This window comes from Monodelphis domestica, chromosome 1 (genome assembly GCF_027887165.1).
Source record: "Monodelphis domestica isolate mMonDom1 chromosome 1, mMonDom1.pri, whole genome shotgun sequence".
Lineage (NCBI taxonomy): Eukaryota > Metazoa > Chordata > Mammalia > Didelphimorphia > Didelphidae > Monodelphis > Monodelphis domestica.
Window position 1 is genome coordinate 146,362,637 of NC_077227.1, and position 18,180 is coordinate 146,380,816.

Consider the following 18,180-nt stretch of genomic DNA (forward strand, 5'->3'; position numbering starts at 1 on the left):
ATGTGACCTTGAGCAAGTCACTTATCCTCTGTGCTCCTTAGCTCATCTACAAAATGAAAGAGTTGGACTAAATTGGCAAAAGTCCCTTCCAGTTCTAAATCCAAGATCCTACTGCCCTTCTAGTTCTAATCTTCTACAATATAACAGTAGGGCTTCCGACATCCTCAAAAGCACAAGAGCTAGGGTGCTCAAATTTCTGCAAAAGTCTGATACAATGAATGAAGTGACAAATGTTACCCTTACGAAATATTTAACCATAACAAGCCTCCTAGAATGAGGCAGTGCTAAAAATTCCCTGGCCATCTGTATCAGTATTGCTCCACTTTAACCAGCCCACCCACATGTCCTAGTGCAGCTGGTGTCTGGAAGGGTTATCACATCAAACCCTTCACACATCAGCTATCCCAAGAAAAGTAGTATTTCTGTGTAACAACAAAGCCCAACAGATTCAAGATTGTCTTATAATGAACAAACGCACATCTCTAAAAAGGCTGCGATCATCAATGCCGAGCTCTTATGTGTGGTTGGGGCTTCACACTTCACTTAACTAGCCTCTCTGGAGTATTCACCTTCCTCCAGAGAGTGCACTGACCTCTGAGAGGAAATTTCTTTTTTATTTAGGAGTTCCCCATAGCGGTGAAATCCTGGGTCCCCATCTCTGTCCTTACTACAGTCCTAGCTACAACCACAGCACAAAGGTCACCTCTGCTATGCCAGTGGAGCCCGGGTTCCAGTAACGTCCTCCCAAGCATGAAAGGTTCATGGAATACTTGGCACACTTAGGCCATGTAGTTGAGAAGTAAGTGTGTCTTTTGAGAATCGGTCTACCTAAGTTGGAAGAGTCTCATAATGGGTTTTAGCCACAACAACATAAGAAATTTTAATACACAGAGGAGCTGCCATCTGCATCAGTGGAGAAAACATTAATATAATGAAATCATGGGACTTTTGAAGAATTGAAGTAATCTAGCAAAATCTCAACCATCAAAGATCGGATGAGTTCAGTGTGCCTTTCAATAAGGAAGGAAAATAGACTAATAATTTTACATCATTTAAACAATATGGGTTCATATTTTTTAATGAATTTAGATTAGAACCCTCACTTAACCAGAAAATTCAGTTAACCAGAACCTCCATTTCTCTTTCCCTTATCAAGGTCCTGCTTTGTGGAAGATTTATTGCAATAATCTAGTATAAGTTGTCAGATCCAGAGGCAAGATAATAGATTGTTTCATATATGATGTTTTCAGCCAGTCTTCTTTCTGCACACTCTCTACCTCATCCCTCTTATTCCTGAAATAAAGAAATACAGGAACATCTGTAATTTTGCTGGTACTACTGGTGATAGAATTCCCACTCATCACCCATGACTAAATAACTCAATTCTAGGCAGCAGTTTATGGTTCTAAGAGGTTCAGTGACTTCCTGGATTGTCACAGCTAGTATTAGAAAGGGAATTTGAACTCAGATCTTTCACAGGTCTTTCTAAGTTTAGTAGTCTATCAATTATATCACTACTGCTTCTAAAGCATAGCAAAAAACAGGGGATAGCTGGGTGGCTCAATGGATGGAGAAATAGGAAGTCCTGTATTCAAATCTAGTCTCAGATACTTCCTAACTGTGTGACCCTGGGCAAGTCACTTAACCCCCATTCCCTAATCCTTCTGCCTTAGAATCAATACCCAGTAAAGGTAAGTGTTTATTTAAAAAAAATAGTACCTTTCACATTTCTACTTTATTGGAAGCCTTCCCCAATCCTTTTTAATTCTAGTCCTTCCTTTTGTTAATTATTTTCTGTATATAGCTTGCTTTGTATATATTTGTTTTCATGATTGTAAGTTCTTTGAGAGTACAGTATCCATAGCACCTGGCAAATAGCAGTCACTTAATAAATGTTTGATTGATGGATTTATTATATGAAACTAAACTTTATTTTTTATTTATTTGTAGTTTATTTATACCAAATAATTCCCTGAAAGGAGCAAGATCATCTTGAAAAACAAAGAGCTCCCAATAGTACACAGAGCCATCTATCTATTTATTAGTTTTATTAGTAAATCCTTAGATACTCCTGTTTCTTTTAAGTGCTTAGTAAAAGATAACAAATATCAACTCCAAAGAATAAAAACAAATGTTTCAATTGGCATATAAGCATGGTTATTTTTCAATGGAAATGAAATCTGACTCCCAAAGTAAAGCTATCAGACTCTATTACAAGATCCCTAGACATTCCTGGCTTTTTTATTTTATTCTTTTTACTTTCTAAAGAAGAGGATGGGATGACATAATAGATAAGGGACCAAGGCTAGAATCAGAGAATCTACATTCTAATCCTGACTCTGCTAATCTAGTTTTTATGTGACACCTGGGGAAAGTCACTTAACTTTGCTTTGACTCATTTTTCTCATCTGTCAAAAGAGGAGGTTGGGTGAGATGACACTTGGACAAGTAATAACCATTCTTATCTCAGTTTCTTCACATGTAAAAGGAGGGAGCTGAATTAAATGTCCTCTAAATTTTATTTTCCCCCCTAAGTTTTCTTAAAACTCTAAATCTATGATTCTGTGTTCTTGTGCCAGCTAAGGTTCCTTGTAGTTCTAAAATCTATAATACCAGAAAACAACATACAGAAGCCATGGTGAATGTCAGAATTTAACTCATGAGAGGTAGCACATGTTTAAGCATAATTAAAGAAATAAGGTTCTTTAGGGAAAGTGTTGTAATATATGACCAGAATGAGGTCACCTACACTTACAATGGGGAACTGGAGAGGGGGGGTGAAGAATCTAGAGAAATGGAGAGAGGGAAAGAGATTGATCCTACTCTCTCCTCCCTCTGGGAAAGATAGCACAAACTGTCTTCTAGAGGGACAGAATATGTCTTCTCAGAGATTAGGTTGAATATAGAGGTTAAAGACTGAAGGAGAGGGTCCTAGAGAATTGACCCACTGCCTGTCCTCTTGATCTTGGCTGATGTTGAAGGGCAGAATAATTCTCCTGCCCCTGGATTTCCCAATCTCCCAACTGCTACCTTTATCCCTTTTAGACCTGAGTCACTCTACAGCCTGGTTTGGAGCTAACTCCCCATCTTGGGGAGAAGGGAGAAAGCTTCAGTCTTCTTCAGTGATGTTAGAAAGCAGACCTGATCTAAAAGGATAACTCTTTATTCTAGGGGACACACAAGGCAGGAAGAATGGGGTGGTTGAATGAGGAACGTGGAAATTGGAAATCTCTGTAAACTAACAACTGACCTCTCCCCAAATCCTGAGGGTTCAGGCTGTCTGCCTGACCCTCTTTGGTCAGTTGTTGAGGTTAGGTTGTCCTTTCTCCTAATCTAATCTAGTTGTAAAATTAAGTTCACAGACAATTTGGGGGATAGAAAGAATCTTCTTTGGTCGATGGCTTTCTACAAAGTCCCAAATCCACTTTTATTGTCTTCTGCTAGAACCAGAGGAATTTGGGGTTCACTGGAAGATGATTAATGTCCAGAGAGGCTCTCTATCTCAGTGGTTTCCTCTCAGACCATCTACTGCAGGAGGGCTCCCAAAAAGAGGTTAAATGACTGTTTTTTAATCCTCCCAGCTCGTGTTCATTTCTGGAATCTTGGGTCATCCTTGACCTTCCCCAGCTTAGGTTGTTCCTTTTGCCATGTTGGATCTGATTTTCTCTCTTACAATATCTTTCCTTTGAGTCAAGTTGGGAATCTTGGCTGTTGTAGGGTAAATAACCTTGTGCTTGGCCAAAACATTATGGCTCAAAGAACTTTTGCTCAATCTAGTTATTTATAAAGTATGGGATCATAGATTCAGAATTGAAAGGGACCTTAGAGGTCATTTAGTTCAAACATCCATTTTACCCAACAGTAAACTGAGATAAAGCAAGATAAAACAATGATTTGTTCAAAATCACATAGATAACATATGATAGAGGAAGGACTCAAGGTTAGTCCCTCTAATTCCAACTAGAATGCAGTGAATAATAATACCTACATACCATATATAATGTTTACCATGTTATCTCACTTGATCTTCACAATAATACTGGGAAGTAGATGCCAGTATTATCCACATTTTAAAGATAAGTAAACTGAGGCAAGCAGAGATTAAGTGGCTTGCCCAATGTTACACAGCTAGCAAGTTTCTGAGACTGGATATGAAATCAAGAGTTCCTGACTCCAATCCCAGCACTCTATCCACTATGCCACTGAGCTGCCCCAAAGCTGAAAGAGTATTAGATGAGGAAAACAGAGGATCTAAGTTTGAATCCTCCCTCTGCTATTTGTGTGAATCTGGCAAATCTTTAAAATCTCTTTAGACCCTAGTTTTCTCATTCTAAAGTGAAGGGGTTCAACTAAATGATCTCTACCATCATTTCTAGCTTTAAATCTCTGGTTGTTTCTCTATAGCTGCTAGACTTAAACCAAACCACAAATATTTCTCTTTTCAAACCTAAAGCAAGTGAGACACAGTGATCATACTATTAGTTGAAAAGAATATAATTATTTTTGAAGTATACTCTAGCTCTTTCTCGATAAATATATTCTTAGTGTATTCATCTTTCCCTCTATCTCTACCTCATGCTCATATAGGGATGTTCAACTTAATTTACTCAGGATACAATTACCCAGTTTGTAAATTATCCAGACTCCTTTTTCCTCTCCACTTTTATCCGGGGATCTATCTTTTAACACTTTCATTATTCACTAGAAACTCTGCCCCAGTGAGTGCTCATGGAAAGACAAAGAAAGCAAAATCCAAACAGTCAAGCTCAGGTCAATGAGTTGATAGGTTGAAGTTATTAATGAAAATGAAAATTTGGAGATTACTGTGGGTTTTACATTACTTTCCCAATTTCCCACAAACATGGGCAAGCGGTATTTGAAAAAAGACCCTCGGAGTGTAAAACTCCCTTGTCTGTTATAGTCATCACTCCAAATAAATGCTGTTACACCAGCTAATCCTGAGAGACTCGGGCAGTGGCAGAGGCCCCAGTAAAAACCATGGCCTCAGGAATCACTTCCCCATAGCCAAGTTTCTTGGTAGCACATATGGCCCAGACCCTGGCCACAGAGGACTGGGTCCAGCCTTCATACATGGGTGACTGGTCTATTGTTGCCATGACTAAGATAACTGACCAAGGCTGGCCATTAAGACATCCCTGCCCCAAAGCAAGGAAATGTTGCTGTGAGCCCTTTGATGACCTAGGCACTCACAGACAGCTGTCCTGGAAAATGATCCCTACAGCAAACCAGTCTCCCAGAACACTACAGCCACAGTAAGATCTGCTACAGAGACATTTTGTTTAAGAGCAAAGGAATTGCTGGAAGCATCTAATCTGCCAATTTCTCACCACTAAGTAATTTATAGCATCCATTGCATTAAGGCTTTAAATATAGATTCTCATCAAGACAGCACATCGTAAAGGAGGGTTGACTTACGATCCCGTTCTGTACGCTAAACCCCAGTTGGTATTTCAGGTCAGGTCGTTTGATGAGGACAGTTGTGACAGGTGGGCAGCTGACAATGTTGAGTTTCACCTGTGTCTGATTCTTCAAACCCTGTCAAAAGGTCAAAGATATGAATGATTATGTTAACTAAAACATCCTGGGCACCCTTAGAATCACAGAAATTTTAGAGGTGGAAGGAACCCCAGAAATTATATAGTCTAACTACCTTATATTAGAATCCAGGATTGTCACAATCTTTGTATTTGTATCTCCAATACTCAACAGTCTCTGACATAGCAGGTGTTTAATGAATACTCTTATTTTAATTTTTCAGATGAGGAAACTGAAGACCACAGAACACAGGATTCAGAACTGGAAGGAATCTTAAAGATCTTCTAGGTTAGCCAATTTCTTTTACAGATGAGGAAAGTGAGGACTAGAGAACACTGACCTGGCCCAAGATCAACTGATCTTGGTCAGTTGACTCTAAATCAAGTCCTCTTGCAAGGACTCTATAGAAATTAATTGATTTGCCCGAGGTCATATGAATTAATTAGTGGCAGAGCCTGACAGTATAGTTGGGTGAAAGCAGTTGGCTCAACCTAGCTCATCTCATTCACATCCTCTTTCCTCTAGTTACCATAGAACACACATATTAGAGTCCCTTTGAGACCTATAGCCTACCTCAGCATGGACTCCGATTAGACAAGCAACTTTTAATGTAGTCAGGTTAAAAACTGATGTCAGAAGCAATATAGGATGCAGGCTGAATACTGGGGTAGTAGAGATTGAAAGTAGAAAAGAAAAATGGGAACTACTTTTATATCATACCAGTTGTCTCTCTAGTATTATCAACCTTGCCGCCCTATATTACCATATCATAACTGAGCCTCAGCAGGTTATCTATGACCACCAAAATCGCTCATCATTATTAGTAGGCTTGGCAATAGAAAGCTTTCCCCACTTTGGTTTCTAAGATAAAGCAATAGAAATCACTATTTTGCTCCACTGTTCCTGGGCTCAGATGAAATACCTTCAAGATAGTGAGGCTTTGACATTCCCAAGCTGATAAGAATTGACTTCTAGACACTTAGGCTCCCACATTTATCCATCGAACAGGTTTTAGATGGCCTTTCTCTTCCTTATATTCCACTACCATGCTAAGAAGCCACTCCAAGGAATGAAGATAAGAAGGAACTGAACTATGTCAAAAGACTATATACTAACTATATCTAACAGATATGATCATATCTATTATATAAAATGTCTATTACATATTATAATGGGTGGGGGAAACCTGTCTATGATGCTCTACTATATCCTTGGGAAATGGATAAGAATATTTGCAGCTTGATTTCATCATTTTTGTTTGATTGTTAGGTTGGTTGGCTTTACTTTGCATTTTGCTTTATCATGACGCTAAGTATTTTATTCTGGTTTTATAAAGAAGATACAGTAGAAATGAAAACCTGTAAGTTATCAATTACATATTTAATACAATGGATCTGGGAGAAGTAAGAGGACATAATGTTAAGTGTGCTCTGGGTGTTACAATGATAAAAGTAAATGTATGATATATTTTTAAAGAATTTGTTCATTGCAAAACTTGAGGAAGTGTTGAGAAGAAGGAGATGAGACAAACTCAAAATTGTTAGGATCAAGTGTTCAGGGAACAGAGAGCCAGCCAAATGCAAAGACTAAATTCAAGGAAAGTACCAAGTTGGGACCAAGTTGGACTATGAATAGGACATCTTTAATCTGGAAACAAGAGGCCCAGAAAAAAAAAAAGCACCTTGATTTCTCCATGAGCCAAAAAACTCAAGAGAAACATCACTAGTGTTTAAATAAGAATAACCTAAGAATCAAAATTTGAGTATTCTAAGAAGTAAAACTGGAAATGGTGACAAAAACTTTACGTGGGTTAATTGTGTCAAGCTACAGTAAATAAAATGAACAAAATGTGTTTAAGAAGTCATACTTTTGATGAAGCAACTACATTTAAGGGAACCCTGAAGTCTTCTGTAAAGATCACATCAGTTTTATACCCAATTAGTCTCAATATCTATACATGTTGGAAAAATCATTTTGTATTCTCAAAAAATAATTGTATAATGTGGTACTGCAAAGAATGTTGTTGGGGAGGGGTCTGTAATAAAGGCAATGGAAAGTGCCTTTGGTATAGGATATAAAGAAAAAGGAGACAGCTAATAAAATAAATGAATGATTCAATATCCAAAAAGGTCTTAACAGATAGGAACAATATGTCATATTGAGCAAGATGAAATGTAAGAGATTTAAATGTAAAGCTCTACTTTTAAATTGTTGTTTTTTTAAAAACCCTTACCTTCCATCTTAGAATCAATACTGTGCCTTGGTTCTAAGGCAGAAGAGTAGTAAGGACTAGACAATGGTGGTTAAGTGGCTTGCCCAGGGTCACACAACTAGGAAGTGTCTGAGGTCACATTTTAACCTAGGACCTCCTGTCTCTGGGCTGGCTCTCAATGCACAGTCATCCAACTGCCCCCTACTTTTAAGTTATCAATTACATTTTTAATACAATGGATCTGGTTTAGCATCATGGAGACATAGCTAGACAATGAAAAAAGGATTTCGATCTTTTAATGGGCTAAATGTTCAGTGTGAAGCAACAGTGGGCCAGGCACCCTAAAAAAGATAACTTTATCTTCAGCTTAATAGATGTGTGGTATCCAAAACAAGACGAGTAGTAGTCTTCCTATAATCTGAAGCATAGGGCAACTAGGTGGTACAATGGATAGAACACTGGACTTGGAATCACATCTTTATGAGATGAGTCCAGCCTCAGACATTTCCTAGCTGTGTGACCCTGGGCAAGTCACTTAATCCTATTTGCCTTAGGTCCTCTAGTGTAAAATAAGTTGGAGAAGGCAATGGCAAACCCTTCTAGTATCTTTGCCAAGAAAATTCCAAATGGGGTCATAAAGAGTCAGACATGAATGAAAATGAGTGAATAACAAATCTGGAGCATAGATCTAGGTACTACATTTTAAGTAACGCACTGGCAACTGGAACTCATCAGAAGAGAGTAACCAGATTGTAAATGGAACTGAAAAGTATGCCTTTTGAGAACCGGCTAAAGGAACCATTAAGATTTTGCCAGAAGAAAAAAAAAAGACTTGAGGAAAGTGAATGATATAAGAGCTGTCTTCAAATATGTTTAAAAATAGTAGATTTAATTTGCTTGATCCCAGAAGGAAGAACAAGGAGCAAGATAAGAAAGTTACAGAGATATTAGTTTTAGCTTGGTATTAGGAAAAATGCCTTTGAAAGTTAGACTGTAATCTTTTCTATTAGAATGTAATCTTGAGGGCAGTGATTTTTGCTTTTGTCTTTGGGCCCTCAGGGTCAAGGACTGTTACTTGGCACACAGTAGGACCCTGATAAATGTTTGTTGATTGAGTGACTAATAATTAGAGTTGTCCAAGAAATAGTATCAGATGCCTCAGAGGGTAAAGTATACCGAATCTTTTCAATGGCTAGCAGTGGCTTGATAGTGATTATTTAAGGCAGGGATTAGAACAGATGCCCTTTGGATCCTTGCCAGTTCTGAAATGCTATGCTTTTTTAAATTCTGTGACACGAAGATGTCTAAAGACCTTTCTAGTTTAAAGATTCTGATTCTAAGCAGGAATGTACAACTGGGAAGTCTTATTTTCTGGCTGCCAGGGGCTGTTTGGTGACAAGAGGTAAGCATAAAGACACAGCCCAAATTCCTGAGACAATAAGACCCTCTCTGCCTCTCTGTAACTATATATGAAAAGAGCATTTTCTGTGACTGAGAACCGATCCTATAGCACTAAATCAAATTTGCTCCCTCCAGACTAGGGGAGCAGTTCTTCTATCAGACTCATAGAAGTCTGTGCTATTTCCTCTGAGGCTTTTCCAATAAGATGACATTTCATCAACACTCAGAGTAGCCTTGAGACAATAGAATCTTTTCGTTCCATCAAAAATATCTAACCTAAGAATGGAATCTCACCCCTACTATCTTATGGGCAGACATTCATGGAAACGGTGGCTTGGAGACAACCATTATGGGGAGCTCTTGCCCAGAAAGAGAGACTTCGGGCTATTACATGGTCCTTGGGCTGCCTGGCAGCATCCCAGAGCTTGGCTTTCAGCTCTGTGGGGAACCTGGCTGGAAGGCTATGGATTTAGTCAGCTATGTACCCATATGAAAATCTATGCTCTGGTTTATCTGTATGGTTTGCCCATTAGGCAGATGCTATCTCTTTAGTCCAGTACCAAGACACTGTGTGTTTGATTTCCTGGCCCAAACAAAGGCCTTTATTTCACTAGATAAAAAGGGAGGAATGAAACCTCTTTCTCTAGCACCACAGAACACAGAGGGACGGAGGGAGGGAGGGAGGAAGACAAGGGAACCAGTCCCTCATCCTCTTCTGTAATACTGTGGCCTTGATTAGCTGTTGAATAAATTATAAACTGACAAGATGGTTCTGTGTGTGTACAAAGCATTGGCTAAATCAGCACTGTGCTCAATAGCTCAGCAGGCGTCTCTACAACCTTAAACTTGCTACTTTCTGCAGGCACTAAAGCTCCAGGAAAAAAGAACCTGGACCATTGGGTTCTTAACACACTTCCCTTCTACCACCTATCTCCACAAAAATACACATGTGCCCCTCTTGGAGATGACCCCTTATCATGGAAATTCAAATAAATAAATTCAGTAATGATGAATTACAATACAATAGGTTTTGAAAAATTAAATAGAAATGTTTTTTTCAGGTTTCTCTCTAGTGAATCCCTAAATGTCTTTTAAGAAATCACTCAAAATATAATTCATAAACTAAATTGGGTCCTAGTAGTGGCTCTGCCATTGATTCATTTGGGCAAATGCTTTCTTGGGGGGGCTCAGGTCCCTGAAGATCTGATACTAGGCAGTATGGGATAGTAGGAGGAGTCTTTCATTGGAATTCTGGAGATCCGAGTTAAATTCTTGGAGCATGTGACCATCAAATTAACTACATGTGATCTGTTTTATAAGTGCTTTGTTCCCTCATTTATACAAGGGGGAGTCTGGATCATATGATTGATATTGATCTTTTCAGCTTTGACTTTCAATAATCTTACTAAAATTCTTCAGAAATGTGCCTATTGTTTAAAATGAGGCACACCTGTGATCAACTTCCTATTTGTAATGACATCCTCTATTTCCCTAATAGTAATTAATAAAAGTTCCATAGCATCAAATTTAGGCTGGCCATGGGAAAAAAATTTATGTGCATAAACTATGTCTTTTGAGTAAAAATTTCTTAACACCTGGTCAGGCTTAGGAGGGATTGGAGACAATAGGATTCTTTTGTTTCATCAAAAACCTAACTAACCTTGGAAATGCAGACATTCATAGAAATGATGCTTTGGAGGCAACCATCATGTGAATCTCTTGCCCAGAAAAAGAGGGTGTATTCTCCAGCTGACTGGTCAGACTGAACTGCCTCTCCCTGGAGGTCTTCAAGCAATGGCTGGATGGCCACTCGTTGGGTGTATTTTCAAAGGCATCCTTTTACAGGTATTGTTGGACTAGAGATCCAACGTCTGAGGATAACTCCCAGGCCCCTTAGCATTCTAGAGTTCTATGAAATTTTGTCCACACTAAATATTCTATAAGCTCCACTGTTTGTGAGAGATCTTGACTTGAGGAAGTCAGCTCTGTACTTGGAGGAATGTGGAGCAGCTCTTCTTCCTGAGCCAGGAATTTTACTGAAGGGATGCTGACCTAGCTCTCAGTGGAGTAAAACCATACCTATTCTCATTCCCAAAGCCCACATTGAAAGAGTAAAGATAAAGTTAATCAACTCTGCCAAGACCCAAAAATTTTATGGGTGGGGGGAGGGGAGCAGGAAGAGAGAGAGAGAGATTGTACCTTGATGATCCCCTGGCATGTTGCAAGAGGAAGACCCACTAAGCTGGTGCCATTGATTGACATTATCTGGTCCCCAATGCTCAGCTTCCCAGATCGAGCTGCTGGACCTCCATTCATCATGTTAGCCAGAATCACTGTGGGGAGGATGGAACCCCAGCCTGACTCCACAATCACCACACCAAGGATTTCTCCCTTTTGTTTTTCTATATGGAGCTGCAATGAAATATAATAGACATTAATGTAACTGGCTCTGATCTTGCACCCACCTAGCACATTAGTAAACAAGCCCTGAACATGACCTCCAATTTTGAGAACTGGACAAATGCCTGCTTTCTCCACCTGACTCCCAAGGGAGTTAGTTGGCTTACTGCCATGATGTGAAACCATATTAACCTTAGCACAACTGTGCCCTTGAATTTGGGATTTGGCCACAAGAGGATTTCTTATTTAATACATCTAGCAATCATCTTTCTCTCTGTAATAAAACTCAATCCCCATAGCTCATACAGTTCCACATGCTAGATAATCCCAAGAATTGAGGAATATGTAATCATTGCATTTGGAATTAACTACACCACAGGACTTCCAAGAGATACAGTGGTGGCAATAATATGACCCTTTAAGGTTAAGAAAGTACTTTCCTCACAATTTCTGCTCAGTGAATATTATCCCTGTTTTATAGATGATGGTCCAAATGTGATCTGAATCATCAATTAAGGCTCCAGAGATTCCAAATCTGGGGGGGTAGGGATTTGAGTGACTAGTTTTCATTAAGTTAATTATTCCTTTTTGGTCAATTCCTGAGCACTTCCACTAGGAATGTGATAGCTGGGTATGTTCAATATGGACTACAATTGACAAAGTGATCTTCCTAATGCTGTCCATGTTACCACAGGAAAGAAGTAAAAAATGAAAAACTCTGTTCCTTCTTATGTCTCCCTCAATAGTTAGGAACAAAGATTATCAATCTTTCCTTTCAAATGCTACTCATACCTATTCCTTCCCTCCCAATTTTACTATAACCACCTGACAGTCAGCTCTCATCACCTCTCATCTAAATTATTACAATAGTTTCCTGAATGCCTCCAGATGTTTCTTTTCAATCTGACCTGAATATTACCATTGGATCAAACTTCTTTAAAATAGCCTTTATCAAGCTTGTCCTCTACTCAGAGACATTCAGGAATTCTACATTCCCTGTCACATCAAAGCTAACTTCTTTTGCCTGATATTCAACTCCACTCCAGCTTTAGCTTCCAATGAATCTTAAAATGCACCTAAAATACTGCCTCTACTCCATGCTATGCCATGAATACATGACCTCTTGGCCTTCATTGATGGTGCTTCACTCAACTGGCATGTATTTCCATTTTCCCTCTTTGTATAAAGATTTTATCCATCCTTCAGGTATTCTTCAAGTGCCATCTCCAACAAGAAATCTCAGCTTGAGCCCATTCCTCATTCAATCAATCAATTAATGAATAAGTAAAAATTTACCGAGTGAAAATCATATTCTTAATTGTACAAGGCAAATGCTAGGTCCTAGAGGGAAAAATTGCTTAAGATTAAGATCTCTACCCTCAAACAGACTAAAGTCTACCTAAGGTTATGAGACTTGTACTAAAAAAAAAAAATAACCAGCACAGCCAGATAGAATATACTCAATGCTAAATGAATTGTTCAGACATTAAGTATCAACGGAAACCAAAAACAAAGGATATAAAGGTTTCATGAAAGAAGTGGCACTTGAACTGGACTGGCAAATAGTAGGAACATTATAAATGCTTATTGAATGAATGAAAGAAAAATAGAGATGGATAAGAAAGGTTATGATTTATCAAAGCAAAGAGGAAAGGCTATTCTGGGCTGAGGAAACAATGGGAACAAAAGCATATTTAAGAGATGATAAATAAATGATATAATATAGAGGGAAATAACACAAAATAATTATGGTGAGGTGAGCTGGAGATATATTTTAGTGGGCCTTGAATGCCAGGCTAAAAGACTAGGCTTGAAGTAATAAGGCACAAAAGGGTTTTTGTTTTGTTTTATTTTTACCAGAAAAATGATATGTACAACATGGTGTTTTGGGAAGATTAAGCTGACTTGGTGTATAGAGACTGGAGGAAAGACAGCAGATAAGGACCAGTTAGATCTCTGATTTCCCTCTTCTTTTCACTCATATAGGATTTTGTGTCTCTATCACATAATTTAGTACCTATAGGAATTATATTCTCCTTTGTAAGCTAGGCATAAAGCTCTAGTCTTCCACAGACAGGATCCCCCAATGACTTTCTGACTCATATTTTCCGGACTCAGAGTTACCTTTGGGAAACCTCAGTATATAATTCATGTCTACATCCACACAAACAGAAGCAAAAGGATCCCTAGATCCCACATAAGCACTCAGGGTAACCAACACATGTATCAGGTATAGGATAGCCTTTAGTCTTCCCCATAGGACTCAAATGATTTAATTTCACTCTCTCTACAATGAGTCTCTGTCTTCATCCAGGAACATACAGTCCTTTCAGACTCATAGCACCACCCTGTGGTTTGGACACATCCTACACAAATGATTAAATAATGTTTTATGTGTATATGTCCGAAATCCCCAGCTAGACTGTAAGCTCCTAAAAGGTAGAGATATTTTACACTGCTTCTATATTCCACACCAGGGCATAGCACAGGCAAGACTGAAAATGTGATAATAAACTCTTGTGGACTGATTGTTAGCCCAGATCAGTTCTGAAGCTAAATAAACTTGAATGAAGTCACTGTACTTTTACACTTGTACACTATTCTTCTTCCACCTGACATACACATCATATTTTGAGTGTGATGGTCTTGAAAGTTCAAAAGACTTTACCAGAATATTATTTTAGACCTTCCACATTTTTCAAGGAGTTATATCTTCCCCCATCCAATAGCCATGATCTTGTACATTCACCGGAGAAAGCAAGTCTCTAAATTAGTAACCCAGCAGCCCTCAGCCAGAAAATTAAAAAAAGAAAAGAAAAAAACACAAAAAGATCTAGTAGACTGTAAATAGTGGGCAAAGATTGTATTTTTTTAATCTTTCCATCACTGGTCACTAGATTAATAAATATCAACTGGGATGAATTATCAATTGGAGGTTCTTGCCATGGGCAGTATTGAATCCATAATCCATTCTCCCTTAAGGAGGAACAAGACTGCTTTACTCCTAAACCCAGACTTTCACCTTGAATCTGTATGAAAAGAATGCAGATCTAGACATCAAACCTCCCTACCCATGAACACAAGTTCAGCCTGAAGTCATGAAAGCAAGCAGGCTCCTTAACATACCTCAATCATGATAGCAAGAGCAGCCAACAAGGACCGAAGTTTCACAGCTGAAAGAAGAAGGTAGAGTACATCTGGAAGAGGCAGATGCTACTGAACCCTGAAACTCATCGCCATCAAACAGCTGTGACTGGTGTGGCCCATGTTTGGGGATACAGGGGCATTTTCCTTCACAATCAAACTGTGGAGGACCCAGTCCCAGCATAATCAAGAGCTTATCAAAGAAATGATTGGAGACTCTGAAGGTTAACTGACTCTACAGAGGCAACAACACATAGCAGGCAATTGGTGCCCTGGATGTCCATTGCTGCTAGTTTCACAGACCCAAAGGAACACTAGCTCCTACACTCAACGAGTGACTACAGAAGAGTTCCTTGTCACAGCCTAAGCAAACTGGTTTCCAAAGGAGAGTAGCACGAAGGTAGCTTCCTCTTCTTCCTCTTCTCTCATTTTGTTCATGGGTCAGGTCCACTAAATGCCTCCATTCTCAGTTTTGGAAAAAAAAATCTCCTATGGGCATCACCTCCACTTAACCAGAACCAGTTCACAGCTTTGGGATGCAAAAGCATCAGGCACTCCAAACGCACTCTGTAAATACTTCATTTCAAAAGATGGAAAAAAGAGCTTTTCTGAAATGTCAGCTCCGTTTTTTCAAACTGCTGAATGCCAATCAGTGACAATAAAAACCATTAAAATGTAAATTTTCAAGGTCATTAAAACTGATTACAATCTCCTTTGTTATATCAACACCTCATTACAACATACAAGTAGGCAACACTACAAGGACATGTAAGATGCAGGCTTTGTTCCCCACTTCAGTCAAACGTAAAAGCAATTATTTTTATGATGGATGCACAAAGGCTCTAACCAACAACGTCAGGCATCCCTTATAAACCTAGATATGTGAGGTATTTTCCCATAAAAAGGCCTTCGTTCCACCACTGCATCGTTCAATTATGATAAGAAGCTGGAGTAGGAATGCATAAGTTAGTAGATAAATATAATTTAAGAACTCTTTTTTGGAAAATTAATGCAATGAGCTTACCTCTTTGCAATTTTCTGAATTAGAGAAATGTATAAGGTCATCATTATACATTTCTTGAGTATTGATAATGTCACTATATTCTTTCTGACTCAAGTCTTCGGGGTTAATGCCATTGGCCCGCAGAAATTCTTGATAGGCCACGCTGAATGCCTGGCCAATGGACTGAGCAATCAGTTGCGCCTGTCAAAAAAGAAAAAGACATAATTGAAAACTTTGTTCTGCATAACCCCTCTGGCTCCAAGCATTAGGAAAGGCAGCAAGCGCCGCAGCCCCAGGCTCCTGAGAATCATTCCCAATAAGAGAGCTTGAAAAGTGAGTACATAAGGTTTCAAGGGGTCAGTTGCTGGAAAATCCACCCTTTAGAGTAAAAAAAAAAACAAAAACAAACAAACAACCACACACACACACACACACACACACACACACACACACACACACACACACACACACACAGGAAAAGAACTCCATCTCTCAGCTAGCAATGATTGGAACTCAGTCAACACCCATGGACAGAGATAACTTCTGGCAAAACTGCGAGGTTGGCCAGTTGTCCTTGGTAGACATCTTCTCCCTTTCTTCCATACCCACCTACAAGACATACATCTTTCTGTCTCCTTTACACCCTAACCTCTTAGCCCAGCACCCAGGGCTTTATTGTTCTCCCAGACTGCTCCTGTCAAGGAGAGGAAATTAATACAATGGATGAATTTTCAGTCCAGTGTTATGGATTTAATTTCCTGCCAAGGAAATATCTCCAGCTTTAAAAGTAGAAGCAGTGAGCAAAACTTAACCCAAAGCGGGAAAAATTACCTAGCAATGGACTTCAGACACTGTGGCAGCTAGATGGAGGAGATAACTGAGGGTACGGGGGCCTTCTGGTCTCCCTAAATCATATTTCCTAGCTAGCTCATCGCCTACTCTGCTTATATATACAGGGTCAAACTTGCCTTGTAACACCCAAAGGTATTTGAAAGACCTCATGGCAGGTACACTGCCCCTTCTTCCCAGGCTGGATTTCCTTTCTAAGTATGCTGGGGATCCTTTTTTTTTTTTTACTTAAAAATGTTCAATTAATTAATTTAGAACATTTTTCCATGGTTCTATGAGTCATGTTCTTTCCCTCCCTTCCTCCCACACCCTCCCATAGCCAATGCACAATTCCATGGGTTTTTCATGTGGCATTGGTCAAGACCTAGTTCCATATTATTGATATTTGCTCTGGGGTGATCATTTAGAGTCTACATCCCCAATCACATCCTCATCAAGCAGTTGTTTTTCTTCTGTGTTTCTACTCCCACAGTTCTTTCTCTGGATGTGGATAGTGTTCTTTATAAGTCCCTCAGAATTGTCCTGGATTTGCTGCTAGTAGAGAAGTTGAGGATTCTTTAGAGACACAAAAAAAACTCATACTCCATAAGCTTCAGGCACTAAGGCACAAGAGAGGAGGGTAGCCCCACTGGGTTTACAATGACCTTTAAGTTAAAGAGTTCAATAGTACTTTGAAAGTCCCCAAGAAACTCATTCAAATCACTGGCTCTAAATTCAAAATCCTACCTCTGAGACTTACTACCAGTGCAATTTATTCAGGAAGGCGTTTTCTAAATGTTCTATTGTTCCCAGCACTGATGTAAATAAAAATAAATGAAGAAAAGAGATGTCTAAGGGGTGACTAAGGTAGCATAGTAGAGAAAGTACCAGGCCTGGATTTGGGAAGACCTGGGTAAAAAATCTGAATTCAGACACTTCCTAGCTGTGTTACCCTGGACAAGTCACTTAATCCCAATTGCTCAGCCCTTGACACTCTTCTATCTTAGAATTGATACAAAGAGAGAAGGTAAACAACCAAAGGGCCATAAAACTATGCATACCCTTTGACCTAGCAATACCACTACTGGATCTGGATCTCAAAGAGATCAAAGATAAGGGAAAAGAACCTGCTTTTACACAAATATTTATTAATTTTTTTTTCTTTTCATGGTGGCAAAGAATTGGTAAATGAGGGCATGTCCATCAATTGAGGAATGCTCAACAAGTTGTGGCATATGGTTGTAATGCAATACTATGGTGCCATAAGAAACAATGAACCTACTTGTACAAAAATATTTATAGCTTCTCTTTTTGTGGTGGCAAAGAATTGGAAATTGAGGGAATGCCCACCAATTGGGATTTCCCAATTGATGGGCATTCCCTCAATTAATTGTGGTACATGTTGGTGATAAAATACTATGTGCTATGAGAAATGATAAGCAAGAGGATTTCAGAAAAAGCTGGAACGATCTGCAGGAACTGATGCAGAGCAAAATAAGCAGAACCAGGCAAATATTGTACATAATAACAGCGATATTAGAGGACGATTATCTGTGAAAACTTGGCTACTCTCAGCAATGCAATGAACTGGGACAATCCTGATTTATGGCGGGGAATCCTATCCACCCCCAGGGAA

General features: G+C 39.0%; 1 protein-coding gene across 15 annotated transcripts in view; it reads right to left on the minus strand.

Moving 5' to 3' along the window:
- Positions 1-18,180, minus strand: part of APBA2 (amyloid beta precursor protein binding family A member 2) — a 360,332-nt gene that overhangs the window by 41,485 nt on the left and 300,667 nt on the right. For 14 of the 15 annotated variants that reach the window (XM_056807712.1, XM_056807715.1, XM_056807711.1 and 11 more), the window contains 3 exons: positions 15,738-15,917; positions 11,369-11,581; positions 5,437-5,556 (listed from right to left, as the gene is read on the minus strand). In XM_056807712.1, the coding sequence (XP_056663690.1) occupies positions 5,437-5,556; positions 11,369-11,581; positions 15,738-15,917 (513 nt within the window). Of the gene's footprint in view, positions 1-1,136; positions 1,294-5,436; positions 5,557-11,368; positions 11,582-15,737; positions 15,918-18,180 lie in introns of those variants that run through there. The other variant, XM_056807760.1, reaches the window with a different exon arrangement.